This window comes from Mesocricetus auratus, unplaced genomic scaffold (assembly GCF_017639785.1).
Source record: "Mesocricetus auratus isolate SY011 unplaced genomic scaffold, BCM_Maur_2.0 Super-Scaffold_100008, whole genome shotgun sequence".
Lineage (NCBI taxonomy): Eukaryota > Metazoa > Chordata > Mammalia > Rodentia > Cricetidae > Mesocricetus > Mesocricetus auratus.
In genome coordinates, this window is record NW_024429192.1 from 88247921 (window position 1) to 88265279 (window position 17359).

The 17359-nt window shown below is 43.9% G+C and overlaps 1 protein-coding gene across 1 annotated transcript in view; it reads left to right on the top strand.

The window, feature by feature from the left end:
* The window catches only part of Kl (klotho), a 35138-nt gene extending 22716 nt beyond the window's left edge, over positions 1 to 12422 (top strand). The window contains exons 2-5 of the mRNA XM_005083162.4: positions 1852 to 2362; positions 3755 to 4023; positions 8747 to 9848; positions 10246 to 12422. Coding sequence (XP_005083219.1) covers positions 1852 to 2362; positions 3755 to 4023; positions 8747 to 9848; positions 10246 to 10583 — 2220 coding nt within the window. The 3' untranslated portion in view covers positions 10584 to 12422. The remainder of the gene's footprint in view (positions 1 to 1851; positions 2363 to 3754; positions 4024 to 8746; positions 9849 to 10245) is intronic.
* Positions 12423 to 17359: the final 4937 nt, after the last annotated feature.

The window sequence follows — 17359 nt, forward strand, 5'->3', positions numbered from 1 at the left end:
CCACACACACCCCTTATGCCCCCCTCCCGTCCCTCCCTCCATCCCTCCTTTCCTCCCCCTCTCTAGCCCTTTGTAAACGTTTGGAGTCAGGCCTCACCCTACAGCCCAGGCAGGCCTGGACAGTGTGCTGCTTCTCCTGAGTAACTCTCCCACCCCTGTTCTGTCGATGGGTGCCTATTAGATTCAGGACACCAGTGTTCAAAGGTCACCATCAGGACCAAGATAGGAACATGCCATCTCAACTCCTGAAGTTGGATTCCGGCCTACTCACTCTTTTCTGTTTACCTCTCAAATCTTCATGAGGTTTCCTGTCAACAGCAGAGGGAGGGAAAGTTTGATAGTGAGCAAGATAGAGAAGAGTAAACACCAGCCAGCATTGGTGAGGAGGGGCTGTCTTAGTGTTCTCCAGTCATACAAGTGGAAGTCACTGTTGCTTTGGTCAAAGGTTTAGTTTTTTGGTTTCTTCTTAGCTTATAGGCTGCTGCTTCAGATCATGAGATATTGTGCTCAATGAATGAGGCATATTGTTAACAAAAGTCAAAACGAGAGACAAACAAATTCACTTCATTGAATGGTTCCCTGAACTTGGAAGTTGGGTGATAAGACCATTCTTGGGTGGCTGGGCTGAGACAAACCAGAAGGATATTGGAGGAGAATGAAGAGGATATTTGGAGTAGTGAGAAGTTCCTCTGGCTCATGCAGGGACAGAAAAATTGGACGAGTCGTTCTGGAAACTAGACAGAGTGGAACAACAAATGGAAGGAGAGTTTCCCAAATGTGTGTCTGGGGAATAAAAGGCTGACAAATAGCCCTTGTATTTGTAGGAGGATAGGAAGAATTAATCCAGGAGGTCAAAAGTAAACAGGGAATAAAACCCAGATTAGCTCCAGTGTTTGTTAAGTGAAAAAGAAACACACGCACTGTTGGGAGTCAGGGTTTTCTGGAAAGTTGGCTGTGAAAAGGGACCCCTGGCCAAGGCCCACCAGCCCATGTCCTCACAGCTGCGCTCAGTTGTCTGTCTCCTGCTCCTGGCCCATGTCCTCACAGCTGTGCTCAGTTGTCTCCTGCTCCTGGCTTGTCTCTTGCACTTCCGGGAGCCAGCATTGTCTCAGCGGAGGGTGGGCCAAGGCACCAAGGTTCATCTTTCAGTTTATGGTGCTGATTCCCAGGGAAAAGCACGTGTTAGGATTCTGGTGATGAGACACAAATGAGAAGCAGTCGATTGACTCAAACAACCGGAGTCCATTTGAAAACACCCAGTCTCTTAGAGTAGAACATATAATCCTACTTAGAAGTTCCTGGTATGACCACGGATGGGAGATTGGTTCTTTTTATCAAACCCATTAATTAAAAAGGGACATAATCCAAAGACAATTTACCAGTAAGCTATTATAACGCATTCTTATTTTATTTATTTTTCCAGTGTGAATCATAATTACACACTCAATACAACACATTTCCGTTTTTCCATTGGCTGCTAATACACACCAGAAACCTGTCTGATCATGGTGGCAGTTCTCTGCAGGGTGGTCTTCTCTGACATAACGTGTTGGCTGTAGCTGATTGCTGTACTGTGGACGAGTCACTGTGTTATACCCCATAGAAGTCAGAAATCATCAGTGGGGCTGAGGAATCCATTAAGGATTGCATGTCTCAGCTAGGCATTGGTGGCAGAGGCAGGCGGATCTCTATGAGTTTGAGGTCAGCCTGGTATACAGAGCGAGTTCTAAGACAGCCTCCAAAGCAATACAGAGAAATACTGTCTCAAAAAAAAAAACCAAAAAAAAAAAAAAAAGGATTGCATGTCTCCTCACAATCAGGGAGAAATTCACCATGTTTTTCTCTCCATAGGCTCATGCCAAAATCTGGCATCTCTACAATACCTCCTTCCGCCCTACTCAGGGAGGCCAGGTGTCTATTGCCTTAAGTTCTCACTGGATCAGCCCTCGAAGAATGACCGACCTTAACATCAGAGAATGCCAGAAGTCTCTGGACTTTGTGCTAGGCTGGTTTGCCAAACCCATATTTATTGATGGGGACTACCCAGAGAGCATGAAGAGCAACCTCTCCTCCCTTCTGCCTGATTTTACCGAATCTGAGAAGAAGTTCATCAGGGGAACCGCTGACTTTTTTGCTCTTTCATTTGGACCAACGTTGAGTTTTCAACTATTGGACCCTCACATGAAGTTCCGTCAACTAGAATCCCCCAGCCTCAGGCAGCTCCTGTCTTGGATAGATCTGGAATATAACCACCCTCAAATATTTATTGTGGAAAACGGTTGGTTTGTCTCAGGGACCACAAAAAGAGATGATGCCAAATACATGTATTACCTCAAGAAGTTCATAATGGAAACTTTAAAAGGTAGGCTTTTAAGTAAAATTCCCATTTCCTGCCAAAATTCAGGACCACCCCCCTACATCACACACACCACACATCACACACCACACACACACACACACACACACCACATATATACCACACATCATACACACACACATTGTTCATTATATACACACCACAACACCACACATATACACACACTACATATCATACATGTACACATCATGCATACAATACCACACACACATATATCATACACATAACACACACATATACATACCACACATCACAGACACATACACAACACATACATATACACTATACACACATACCACATATTATAACACACACTACACACACACACACACTACACATATAAGACTATTGGGGAAATGTAGATACATATTTTGTCATGATGTAGATAATTTGGGTAGTAGCAAAAATATATTTATGTAACACCTCTCTCATTTGAGCCATTCAGAAACTTAGTTTTCAAAGTTCCATAAAAGGAACTTAGATAATTTGTTGATAAAACAACAAGACAGGATTAATATTTGAAATTAGTTGACTCACAGTTTCTCATTTACATTGTTAGATTATAAAATGTAATACTGCAAATCTCAGGCTATCTAGCTTCATGTCCATATTTCTAGTTCATTTGTTTTAGCTTAATAAAATGCTTTTTCTTTAATTTTTTATTCTTTGAAATTTTCATATGTTTATACAATATATATTTGTCATTTATAACCACTGCTCTCTCCCTCCTTCCACAATAAAATGTTTTTTAAAGCAAGAGGAATGTCCATGTGATCTGGATAAATTAGTAAGTTGAAGGGTAGAGACGGGGAAAGTGAGCCAGGTATAGAGTACGTGTCTGGCACCCCAGGACCCTTGGTTCCATCCATAGCCCACAAATCAAAAGAAGACACAAGTCACAATGCTTGGTGCCCAGCTTAGAGAGGAATGAGAAACTGCTACTGTGGAGGTATGACTGTCTATGAAGACACTGTTTGGCAGAGTTACCTAGATTTGATGAGAGCCTTTTGTGAGCAGGAGAACATTGTTTACTTACACAAGAAGCATTATATCTGACTTGTTTCTTTTACTGTTTTGAGATTTCATTTATTTTTATTTTATGTGTGTGAAAGCTTGCTTGCATGTGTGTATGTGCACATGCATTTGGTGCCCACAGAAGAGGGCATCAGATCCCCTGGGACTGGAGTTACAGATGTGAGCCACCATTCGGATGCTGGGAAACAAAGCTGGCTCTTCTATATAAGAGGCCAGTGCTCCTAAACCGCTGAGCCATCTCCCCAACCCCTTGCCTTGTTTCCTTAAGAGTAAAAACCCCTCAGATGCTCTTGAGTCACCTAGTGGAGGATGACACGGCTCTTATCCTTTCTTCCTCTGCAGCCATCAGGCTGGATGGGGTCCACGTCATTGGGTACACCGCGTGGTCCCTCATGGATGGTTTCGAGTGGCACAGGGGCTACAGCATCCGACGTGGACTCTTCTATGTCGACTTTCTGAGTCAAGACAAGATGCTGTTGCCGAAGTCTTCAGCCTTGTTCTACCAAAAGCTGATAGAGAACAATGGTTTCCCTCCTTTGCCTGAAAACCAACCCCTAGAAGGGACATTTCCCTGTGGCTTTGCTTGGGGAGTTGCTGATAACCACATCCAAGTAAGTCAGCTGACAAAACCCATCAGCAGTACAAGTAAGTCTCTTGCCAGTAGGTAGCGCATCCTCACCAGGCTCTTGTCTGGGATGGCTCCCACGGGGTTCCTTGTTAGGGTCTTGCTTTCTAGCTTGGTGCTGTTGACAGCTCGTTGAAGACTGAGGTGCTGGGACTACTAGGAGAGGTCTTTAGGTCACAGAGGACATGTCTGTGGGACCTCTTCCTTCCCCCCCTCACTGTCATGTGCCAGCTCCCAGGCTCCCACACCATAAGGGCCACTGATTATGGACAAGAATGTCCAATGCCATGAGCCCTAGTCAGCCTTGTCTACTTAGCTCAATTCTTTCAAACTTACTAGAATTGATGGTATGCTGGCTAACACCACAGGGATGTATGAGACACATATGGGACATGTATGTAGACAGCCATGGCAGTACTATCCTTCTCACACTCCTCATCCGTCTCCCTCTCTCTCCCTCGTTACAAGGCCAACTGGAATGTCCTACCCTACTTTGTCAGAATCTACAGGGGGAACTCAGGTGGGTTCTAAGGTGGTAGAAATGGGGATGTTAAAGAAGGAGGAGGAGGCAGAGCAGAAGAAGCTAGATACCTCCTACAACCCCTGCCTCTTTACCTGGGTTGGAGTCAGAAGTCGATTAGATGGTTCCGGGTCCTGGTTTGATCTCTCTACCTCATGAGAGGTCCCTGCTGGCCCTGCCCCTGTACTGGAAGTGCATACACACCATCTCTCATAGTAGCTAGAGTCTGGAAAGTGACAAGTTCAGTCATTTGCATTCAGAGAATACTCTGCAGAGAGGCAGGGCTATAGGGGAAGCCACCCTCCTCATACCCTGTTTCCTGGGGAAGGGTTATGTCTTGACTTCGGGACCTAGGAAATAGTGAGTGGGTGCTAGGCATATGTTCAGTGTTCTTGAAAAAGACTGGCAACCCCAATCAGAACCAAAAATAAGGAGATAATTCCTTTTTTTTATACCTGGGAAGCAACTGTTTTTTGTTGTCTATTCATTTTACAGGGTTTTGCACCTGCTGGGCCTCTTACTGAGTCCCACGGCCCAGCTCTAATGACTGGGTCAGGATCCTATCTGAGGTCAGCCATGCAGAGGCCCTCTCTCAGGTTGCACTGTCCTTTGAGATCATCCACTCAGGGTGTCTGTCCCTCTTATGTGTCCTCTGTGTCCTCTATGAACCCAGCATGAAGCCACTCTCAGTGCTGCTGGGTGTGAACACGCTGTAAGCTCGCTGGTAGGAACAGACTACTGCTAGCGTTTGCTTCTGTCTGCACATATGGCTGCCTTTCCCTCATGCAATCCATGCTCTCCTCAAGACAACTCCCTGGCTGACAAAGACAAAATAAATGCTTTCTTTGTTCTCTCAGTACAAGCTGGGAGCTGGGCGTCTTCTTGACAAGCAGTGCTCAGCATTTCTACAAAGCTATATTAATGTCTCGAAAAGTGAGGGTTTTTTTTTTAAGAATGGTTTTATTAATTCTTTGAGAGTTCTATCCAGTGCATTTTGATCATATTTGCCTCCTACTATATTCCTAACCTCTCCCAGATCCATCCATGCCTCCTCAAATCCCCAAACTTCATGTTCTCCCTCCTCTTTAAATGTGCCCCTGTGATCCTGGTGCAGGGCTGTCCACTGGAACACGGGCCACCTATCAGGAGCTACACACTTAAAAGACATTAATTCTCCCTCTCCTAGAAACCATCACCTACCCATAGCTTCTCAGGAGTGGGTGCTTTTTAAATGTTATGCTGATTTGTTGACTGGCTGGTTCGGTGAAGACAACCACAGCTGCTGGGAGTTCATGAGTCCAGGGGTTCGGATTGCCTGGAAGATGTTGTCTACTGCTGACCCTCCCCCAACCTCTGCCCTTGTAATCTTCTGACCCTTCTTAGATGGTCCCTGAGTCCTGAGTTTCTTCATTGACTGCTGTCCACTGCACCAAGAAACTTTGAGAAGTGATTTTTAAACCACTGAAGTTTCTTTTTTCCCCCCTGATTAATGCTCTTACCCAAATGACTTTGACAACATTCCCCCGTTAGAAGTCTCCTAGGGGGTGCACTCACAGGGCTGTCACTTTGCTTAGACCGGGTGTCCCAGAGTGTGGGTTTGTTTGCTTATTGCCACTGATGTTCTTAATTACCAGAGGTGAAATAGGTTACACACAACGTGGAACTTCTTTGCTGTCCATCCCGGGAGGAGAAACTTTGATCAGTAACAAATTAAATACACATTTTGTACCTATCCCTTCTCAAAGGCAGGTTTTTTTGTTGTTGTTGTTGTTTTTTGTTTTTGCTTTTTAGTAAAACCTGAGTTAATAAATTACTAAGTTAGATGGACTTTTGCCTACACACTCATTTCTAAGTGTCCCATATTTTAGAGAACTGGTTACACCACCCGAAATCTTATCATGGTCTTTCATATTTGTTTTTAGTTAGATCGAACAGAAACTCTTATTCTGGCTGGGATGGTTCTGGGAGAGAAGTTCTGAATTCAGCCCATTCAGAGCTGAATAAAAATAATCTGAGCATGCAAGCTTCTTGTAAAGCTGACAGTGAAACATTTGTGGGCATTCACAGTGGAAGGGGACTTCTGACCGGTTCCCTCAGCATCAGGAGAAGTGGGTGAGGGAACCATGGAAGTGCCCCTCAGACCAGTCAGTGGCTGTTTATTGCTCTCCTTTGTAAACACAGTGTCCCCCACCCCTCCTATGCTGACAATAAAACCTCTGCCACAGAATCAAGATCAGGGTTTATCCGACCCCTGCTCTTTCAGCCAGGTCAGAGGAAGGCACCTGTCCTCAGAGGATTATTTCCCAGCAAATCCAGCTTAGGTTGGTTGCCAGTGGCAGGTGGATTTTTCCTTTCTGTGCAAGCCACAAGATTTTATGATGTCGCCCTCACACTTGGCCTACTTTTCCTAGAGACTATTTTCGATTTGGAAGTTTACAGATCTCATGGCTGAGAAAAGTTATTGTTAATATTGTTACAGAAAAGAATAATTTAGAAAACTCAAAACCTAAAGCTACACTTAGGATTCATCCCTTCCCCTCATAGGTCAATGACAACGCTGCTGCCTTGCATACTTTCTCTTAGACTTTTTTATCATCACATTGTGTTATCTAAGTTTTTTTTAATTTTTTATTTAAATTAGAAACATGTCAATCCCAGCTCCCTCTCCCACCCCTACTCCCTTGTCCCTCCACAAGGCTCCCCCAGCCCCCCACCCAATCCCCACATCATTCCCCAGGGAGGGTGAGGCCCTCCTTGGGAGAATATCCAAAGTCTGTCATTTCATCCAGGGCAGGACCTAGGCCCTTCCCCATGTGTCCAGGCTGAGAGAGCATCCCTCTATTTGGAATGGGCTCCCAAAGATCATTCATAAACCATGGTAAATACTGATCTACCACCCAAGGCCCCAGTGATTTCTGTGGCCTCCTCACTAAGACTACATTCATGGAGTCTGGATCAGTCCCCTGTTGGCCTCTCAGGCATCAGTCTGGGATTCAAGAGCTCCCCCTTATCTGGTCAGCTGTCTTTGTGGGTTTCACCATCATGGTCTTCACCCCTTTGCTCATCACTCCTCCATCTCTGTCACTGGGTTCCAGGAGTTCAGTTCAGTGTTTAGCTGTGGGTATCTGTCTCTGCTTCCATCAGTCACTGGATGAAGGTTCTAAGATGGCATATAAGGTAGTTATCAACCTTATCATCAAGGAGGGGCTATTAATGTAGTCTCTCCACTATTGCTTAGTTTGCCAGTTGGTGTTATCCTTGGAGATCTCTCTCTCAGACTTTTTTTTATCATCACATTGTGTTGTCTAAGTTTTTTCATTGTCTTTCAAGCCAACAAAAGACAGGGTTACATATATTTGGTACCAAGAACAATCCTCAATACAGAGCATAATTTTAACAATCAGGGTTTAGTAATGCATGCCACTTTATTTCCCGACTTTATAACATTCATGACCAAATTTTCTTCTTTTCCTATTTTTTTAAACACATTTGTTTTTGCTTCTGAAAGGAAATCTTAAGGCTGGAGAGATGACTCAGTGGTCAAGAGCACTGGTTGCTCTTGCAGGGGACCCTGATTTGATTTCCAGAATCCACATGATAATTTACAGTTCTGGGGGATCTGATGCCCTCCTCTGGCCGCTATGGACACTGCATGTACATGGTGCACAGACACACATGGAGGCAAACACTCATACACATAAAACAAAACTGAATACATCTTTAAAAATAAATAAAGAGCAGTCATATACTATTAGTGGCTTCTGATATTAAAACCAAAGCACCCATTCTAGTTGCAGGGGTACACACCTGTATTCACAGCATTCAAGAGGCAGAGGCTGGAGAGACCAGTCTGGGATACATAGTATTTTTAATTAAAATAAAACAATAAAAAAGTCTCTGCTTGTATTTTGGAGTCCCATGTATAGAAACCACTAGTGTCTGTTATCTGAAGTGACAAAATTCAGAACTAAAAACCTATTTTAAGAGTTTGACTTAGCAAGAACTATGGGTAATAGACACATGCGTTTAAGAAAGGGGGAGAGTACTGTTTTCTTTCTGGTGAACAGCAGTTTAAGCATTCAGCTGGATGAGCCGAATTGTGCTGCCCTTGCTTGCTAACACTGTTGAAATATTGCCTGAGTTTTTTCGTGTCTGTCCAGGTAGGTAACAGTTGCTTGGTTCTTTGTAGGTGGACACCACTCTCTCCCAGTTTACTGATCCGAACATCTACCTGTGGGACGTGCATCACAGTAAGAGGCTTATTAAAGTGGACGGGGTGGTAGGCAAGAAGAGAAAACCCTACTGTGTTGATTTCTCCGCCATCCGGCCTCAGATAGCCTTACTTAGAGAAGTTCATGTCACCCACTATCGCTTCTCCCTGGACTGGGCCCTGATCTTGCCTCTGGGTAATCAGACCCAAGTGAACCGCACGGTTCTGCATTTCTACCGCTGCGTGATCGGTGAGCTGGTGCGTGCCAACATCACTCCGGTGGTGGCCCTGTGGCAACCAGCAGCCCCACACGAAGGCCTGCCACATGCCCTGGCCAAACATGGGGCCTGGGAGAACCCGTACACCGCCCTGGCGTTTGCAGACTATGCGGACTTGTGCTTTAAGGAGCTGGGCCACCGGGTCAAATTCTGGATCACCATAAACGAGCCCAACACACGGAACATGACCTACCGTGCTGGGCATCACCTCCTGAAAGCGCACGCCTTGGCTTGGCGTCTGTATGATGAGAAGTTTAGGGCAGCTCAGAAAGGTAAAATATCCATTGCCCTACAGGCCGACTGGATAGAACCGGCCTGCTCTTTCTCTCAAAAGGACAAAGAAGTGGCCGAGAGAGTTTTGGAATTTGATATTGGCTGGCTAGCAGAGCCCATTTTCGGTTCCGGAGATTATCCACGTGTGATGAGAGACTGGCTGAACCAAAAAAACCATTTCCTTTTGCCCTATTTCACTGAAGACGAAGAGAAGCTAATCCGGGGCTCCTTTGACTTCCTGGCGTTGAGTCATTATACCACCGTTCTTGTAGACTGGGAAAAGGAGGACCCGATAAAATACAACGACTACCTGGATGTGCAGGAGATGACTGACATCACGTGGCTCAACTCTCCCAGTCAGGTGGCCGTGGTGCCTTGGGGGCTGCGCAAAGTACTCAACTGGGTGAAGTTCAAATACGGAGACGTCCCCACCTATGTGACAGCCAATGGCATAGATGACGATCCCCACGCCGAGCAAGACGCCCTGAGGACGTATTATTTTGAGAACTACGTGAATGAGGCCCTGAAAGGTGAGCCTTTTCTGCGTAACATAATGATCTCTCTTGATTCCATTTTCCTGCAAATGACATCTTTTCGCTGAACAAAATTCCACCATGTACAGGTGCCACAATTCCTGTATCCTTTCATCTGCTGATAGATGCCCCCACAACCATTTTACCGGCTTGATGTGCTAAAAATAAAGCAAGTGTAGTTTTGATTGTGCAAAATCAGCTGTGTGGTGTAGTTCCATGTTGTCTTGGTATTTGCCTGTTTGTTCTTGTGTAAAACCTTACCCAGTGAACTCTGGTGAGCCTGAAGCCTTATTGGATGGTATCGAGGCTTTTCTTTATCCACCAAGGCTGTGTAAAAAGGTTGAATTGTGTGTTAAATATTCCAGTAACCCTCTCCTGCCCTTTGTTTCCCCAGCCTACGTGTTGGACGGAATCAACCTCCGTGGCTACTTTGCTTATTCGCTGAATGATCGTTCAGCTCCAAAGTTTGGCTTTTATCGATACGCTGTGAATCAGTTTGAGCCCAAACCATCTATGAGACATTATAGGAAAATTGTCGACAACAATGGCTTTCTGGGGTCTGAAACACAGGGAAGGCTTTGTCCAGAGGAGTACACCGTGTGCACCGAGTGCAGCATTTTTCACACCCGGAAGTCTTTATTAGTCTTCATCGCGTTTCTGGTTTTTGCTTTTATCATTTCTCTCTCTCTTATTTTTTACTACTCCAAAAAAGGCAGGAGAAGTTATAAGTAGTGCAAATGTCTTCCTGGCTGTTTGCTTTGGGATCATTACGCACATGCATCAGCTGTTAGCCATTTGTACTTCTTGTGTTGTGAAGACATCTTGCATATATTTGGATTCTAGAAAACTTTTTTTGTCACAGATGGCAGAAGCTTTGTAACAGATACTGGTGACTGTAAAATAATGGTAAGATGAATAGTACCTGAATTTGCCCTCGTTGGGGAAGAGTACCTGAATTTGCCCTCGTTGGGGAAGAGTACCTGAATTTGCCCTCGTTGGGGAAGAGTACCTGAATTTGCCCTCGTTGGGGAAGAGTACCTGAATTTGCCCTCGTTGGGGTGACTATGCAACTGTGCTCTCCACAGTTTCTACAGTCCCGCTAAGGAAGACAGGAAGCATGGTGCCAACTGGACAGAAGCTTGAAGATCAACATTAGGAACACAGATGAGAATCTGCCTGTGCCCATTTTTAAGTTTCACGCTTTTGGAAGTAACAATCTCAATTGCCATGGTACCTAAGAGCTGTCCTGATCCATTTTCATGAGGCAGCGATGAGAGAATGTATGGTAGAGATGGTCAGGAGTCCCTTGGCTGTAACAGCCCTTTTAAGAGCAGTGTTTTTATCAATGCAGCTAAGATTAATTTATGAATATCCTCAGAGAGCACATTATGGAGACTTACATTGCTGTGTGTGTTTTTGAGGTGCCCTCTAAACGCCAGATCCTTGAGGTCTCTCTCTTACTGTCTGTCCTTTGACAGCCTGCCTGTTGGAGAATTTTTTTTGATAAATGTTCACAAAAAATAAAGATGAGTCATGAGCTGCTGGCCTGTTTGGGAAACTGACTGTGGAATTTATTGCACCGAGGTGGTTCTAGGAAGAAAAAAGGAGGGAATTTTTTTCATCTTCTTTTTTTAATGAGCAACATGAGTGATTTGATTGAACATCCTTTTATCTTTGAGCAGACCTTGGAATGAATGAAATGACCTTTCACACATGAAGAAAGATGAACTCTCACTCAACCTGTGAAGAATGTCTCTGTTGCATTCTTCAGAATACTCCGTCACTGCTTCGACACAATAGTTTTCAAACTTCATAGGAGATCCAAGCACAGTCCAGTATGAACACACTGGAAATCTGTCTTTGTGGTCACCGGGAGCTGCTCTGTGCTTCTGTGCCTGTGAATGAGCTTTGAACTAGCCCCACTCAGAGCTTTGACACTAACCATGCTATTGATTTCTATCGAAAGGGCTAATTGGGTCTTCTCCTTCAACACCCTCTACCCTAAGTCTTACTGAGTCCCACATAGGGAAGTTTTCTTGCTACACCTGAGTGGTCTTAGAGATAAGCCTATACCAGACAGGCAAGATAAGCCAGGGTCACAATACCTAACTCATTACTGTGTCATACTTCATCTTGTGATGCGGTATGGTTTTCCTCATGAACAATCGGCTTTTGCTGTGGTGTTCTTTATACAACTGGACTTGTTACTGAAATCAAATGTTATAGAATCAATAGTTTATTTTATGTGTCTATTTTTGATTACAGAGTAATATATATTAATTGTAAAAATTTAAAAGACAAAAACTATATATAAAGAAAAAAGATCACCTCTAATACAATACAGAGACACCACTGACAGTTCCTATGTGCTGTGTTTTATGTAGTCATATCATGTTATACATAGGTATACATCTTCTTTATTCATTTGTATTAAATACTTTTTCTGTCATTAGTTTCCTAGAGCAAATTTTTAATGGTTATGGAAAATATTGTTAGACTAGCTCAAAAAAGTTTCATTTGTTAGGCCAATTTTCCATTAATCAGTTCAATAATAAATATCATTTAAAAACAGTATCTTGCATTGTTAACTCTATTCCTTGAATGTAAAGAACAGTAATTCTGTTTCTTGATGAAGCATTATAGCCAACTTTTGTGCATTTTTTTTATATTTTATTTTCCAGTTTAAATTTAGATAAGAAACGAGGTTGCTTCAAAAGTCAGTTCCAGGTCCCTCTCCCATTCCCTCCCCTCCTCCCGTCCCTCCCCCCAAACCCCCCCTCCGTTAACCCCTCATTCCCCCAGGGAGGGTGAGGCCCTCCATGGGGGTGTCCATAGTCTGTCATTTCATATAGGGCAGGGCCTAGACCCTTCCCCAAGAGTTCAGGGTGAGAGTGCACCTCACATTGTTCTATGGGAGTCCAAAGTCCGTGTGTATACTTGGGATGGGTACTGATCTGCTGCCCAAGGCTCAATAGATTCCCTAGGCCTCCTCACTGACACCCAGATTCAGGAGGTCTTGATCAGTCCCATGCTGGATTCCCAGGCTGATGCCTGGGATTCAAGAGTTAACCTTTGTCTGCTCAGCTGTTTCTGGGGGGTTAAACCAGCCCAGTCTTAATCCCTTTGATCATCAATCCTCCCTCTCTGTTACTGGCTTTCTTGAGTTCAGTTCAGTACTTAACCAAGGGAGTCTGCCTGTTCTTCGATCAGCCACTAAATGAAGTTTCTGTTTCCCAGACTCTCTGGCCATAGGATTGTAGGCTGGCACTCCCCAGATCTATGTCTAAAATCCATATATGAGAGAGTACATGCCATGTTTCTCTTTTTGTGACTGGGTTACCTCACTCAGGATGGTTTCTTCTAGTGTCTTCCATTTGCCTTCGAATCTCATGATTCCGTTATTTTTTTCTGCTGAATAGTACTCCATTGTGTAGATGTACCACATTTTCTCTATCCACTCTTCGGGTGAGGGACATCTAGGTTGCTTCCAAGTTCTGGCTATTACAAATAAAGCTGCTATGAACATAGTGGAACAGACATCTTTGTTGTATGAATGGGCATCTTTTGGATATATGCCTAAGAGTGGAGTTGCTGGGTCTTGTGGTAGGTTTATTCCCATTTTTCTGAGGAATCTCCATACTGATTTCCAAAGTGGCTGAACCAGTTGGCACTCCCACCAGCAATGGAGGAGTGTCCCCCTTTCACCACATCCTCTCCAGCATAAATTGTCATTGGTGTTTTTGATTTTAGCCATTCTGACAGGAGTGAGATGGTATCTCAGAGTTGTTTTGATTTGCATTTCCTGGATGGCTAAGGATGTTGAGCACTTTCTCAAGTGCCTCTCAGCCATTTTAGACTCCTCTATTGAAAACTCTCTATTTAGTTCTGCAGCCCACTTTTTCATAGGGTCCACTTTTGTGCATTTTTATCTTCTGTCATAATCATGTGCTTGTAGATTGCTAGTGGGTTTCATGCTTATTATCTGGTACTTAAAAGGCTGAGACAGGGGCCTGACTGGGAGGTCAAGGCCAGCCTGAGCTACAGAGTGAGACTGTTTTAAACATGCAATAAAGTAATAAAGTAAGAAGTATTAACAAGTTAGCTAAGGCACACAGAGGTGACCAGAGCACTACGGATCTTCAGACAGCCACAGGCGGAGAGACCTGAGAGAACAACACAGACAAAAAGTCAAAGACGACAGAAAGAGAATGGCAAAGTGCTTAGGAAGAGGAGGAAGTTCACCTCAGAACCCTTCAGCCGAATGAGGGCATCGTGGGAGCTTTGTGTCCAGTAGAACGTAAGAGAATGCCAGCCACTGGCCAGATGGAGGAGGCAGGGAGTCTCTCCGTCAGACCTGGGGACTGAGTAGGGAGGGGAGCAGGCAGAGATGGGCTATGGAGCAGGATATTCTGGCCAGTGGGGTTGTCTTAATTTTCTGCTATGATGAATGAATCCTTCAAACTAGACAACTCATAAAGAACAGAAGCTTATTCATCTCAAAGGTCTTGCCTCCTTATAAAGCCACCGCCTTCATCATAGGGATCCCATTTTCCAGACTCCATCTAATTCAAATGACCTCTGAAGACCAAATACTGTTAATGTGACTTGGGGAATTAAGAGTCCAATAGGTGAATACCTAGGGATACAAAGTAGGAGTGACAAGCCAACCCACCCTCCTTCCCACCTTCCCTCTACAGCCTATAAAATAATTCACATTTAATTCCCAGCTAGGCTAAGGTACTGGTGAAAAGTATCTCCCAAAGGTCTGTATGTGGATTGCTGCTTTTCCGTTGGCAGTGATCAAATACCTGATCAGAAACAACTGAGGGGAAGGAGTGTTTATTTTGGCTTAAATTTCAGAGACAGTCCATCACAGCAGGTGGGATGACAGCAGGGTTGTGAGTCAGGTTGCAGGTGCCCTGGGGGGTGGTGTGTGTGTGTGTGTGTGTGTGTGTGTGTGTGTGTGTGTGTGTGTGTATGTGTACATGCCTGCCTTCGGAGGAGGACAAGAGTAGGGCCAGACTGTCCAGACTCAAGGCTTGCCCCAGTAATCCATTTCAAACACCTAATGCTTTCAGAACTTCTCAAAACACCGTCATAAATCAGACACCAAGTGTTCAAACACATGGGCCTATGGGGAGCTTTACATTCAAACCATTGCATTCTCCCATGGCTCCCATAAGCTCATGGCCATCTTGTGGAACAAAATGCATCCATTCAAAAGTCTCCTATTGTGCTTTTTTATTCTTTTGAGATTTTATTTATTTTTATTTTATGCTTATGGGCATTTTGCCTGTGTAAGTATGTATGCAGTACCTGTGGAGGCCAGAGGCAGGTGTCAAATTCTCTGGAACTGAAGTTATAGATGGTTGTCAATTACTATGTGGGTGCTGGGAACTGAATCCAGGTCCTCTGGAAGAGTAGCCAGTGCACTTAACCACTGAGCCATCTCTCTAGCTGCCTCCCTGCCCCTGCCATTGTCTCTAATAATCCTAACACTGAGCAAAATTCTTAGGCTAAGGGTATTTTTGAGGGGTAGATTTATTTCATCACAGTGAAAGCCTATACACTCATAGTTTTTTTTTCTAGATTAATTCCACTTACTCTCAACATGTTTCAGATTTGTTGATAACTCAATATTTAGAACATAACATTGCAAAAACAAAGCCTGTTACTGTCAAAATGGTTTATTTACCCTGAAGCTTTAGCTATTTTATCTGTGATTTTTCATAGACACGTTCATAGATAGACTCCCTTAATAAAACTGAAAAGAAAATTCAATTCTTACATATACTTTATGGTACTAAATTATTTTGTTGTGTTATTTTGTTTAATTATACAAATGATTTATTGGTAGAATCCTGAAGACCATTTGGCAGAAAATGCTTCTATATTTGTGTATTGTACCATCTGCTCTTTTGAAACAATCTAATGACACAGACAAAACATTACAATTTCTGTATTTGTTATTTAGTTGGTAAATAGTTGCAGATTTAATTCCTTTTTCATGTATTTCCAAAACCTTTAGTAGTGTTTCTGAGTTTAGTACAATCTTTCAATATTGCCTCTTTTATGGTAAAAGAATTTAACAGGAAATGACCTTATTTATTTTGTATAAATAGCTTTCAATAGAAACATCCCCTTTCCCGTGAGTAAATTACTAGAATTGATGAGTTTGGCTGTACTATCTGCTCTCTAGCAGCTTTGAGCACATTCATATTGTTTTGGTCAACAACTGTAAGGGGCTCAATGCTTTCAATGGATCACACCCAAGTTACTAGATGGAGGAGTGTAGTGTTCAGGGTCATAGTGCTACGTTTATGACAGGAAGACTTTGTAGACTGTTTTCCCCTTAAATTACAGACTATCGTCAATCTCCGATACATAGTCCCAAGGCTTCAAACAGACATGTTTCAGTAGACGAGGTGGGGGTGAGGTGGGGATGGGGATGGAGGTTGGGAGTGGGGGATAAGAATGGAAGTGGGGGATAGGGGTCAAGTTGGGGTAGGGGTACGGGGATGCCTGTGGGAGTGAGGGTGGTGCAGAAATGCTAAGCCAGAAAGGAGAGTAACAGACAGAAAATTAGAGAAAAATTGGCAGTTAAGATGAACACACAGACAAGATGATAAATCAAGCAGCTTTTATTGTTATTGGTACCATGATAAAATGACTTTAATTTATCCCTGCCTGTCACTGAATTACCAGTCCACCTCCACAAGCACAGTGCAGATTAGTCATCCTGGCAGACTGGAAGTCGAGGTGCATGATTCCAGCCCGCCTGGAGACACATGATACCACCACGATTCACCCAGAGAAGGAGGAAGGGCAGGGACAAAGCAGGCAAGCGGGTGAGGGGAGAGGTCTCAGAGCCTGTGTGTGTCAGAATGCAGATGACTTTGGTGAAGGTGGTACACATGGGCTGGCAGGATGGCTGTGGGAGCAATTCTGGTAGTCAGCTCTCTCAAACTCATGGAGCTCTATAGAAGATGGACAAGAGCCAATTCAGCAGGTGTAAGAAGGTGAGGAAGCTGGTGAGGAGAGGAAGACAGAGTATAGAGGAGTCTTTAAGGGAGACAGTCAAGAGCATCTAGGAAGTCAGCATGAGATCTCTCTCTCTCTCTCTCTCTCTCTCTCTCTCTCTCTCTCTCTCTCTTTGTGTGAATTTGTGATTTTCCCCCCTAGTGTTGGACTGAATCTCAAACCTCATGCTGTTATTCCTTATCATATGCTCCACTATTTACTGTGCTAAATGCCCAACCACAAATTTTTTGTTGTTTTCTGTTTTTCTGTCTGAGACAAGGTCTCACATATCCTAGAATGGTCTTGAACCACTAGATAGCAGAGGATGGCCTTGAACTTCTGATCCTTCTGTCTCTAGCTCCCAAGAGCTGAGATGTCTGTGGGGCTGGGGACTGAGGATTCTTGCATCCCAAGTAAGGCCACATTCAACTGAGCCACAAACTCAGCCCCAGGAAAACACTCTTGGAAAGAAAGGATTCTGCCAATTC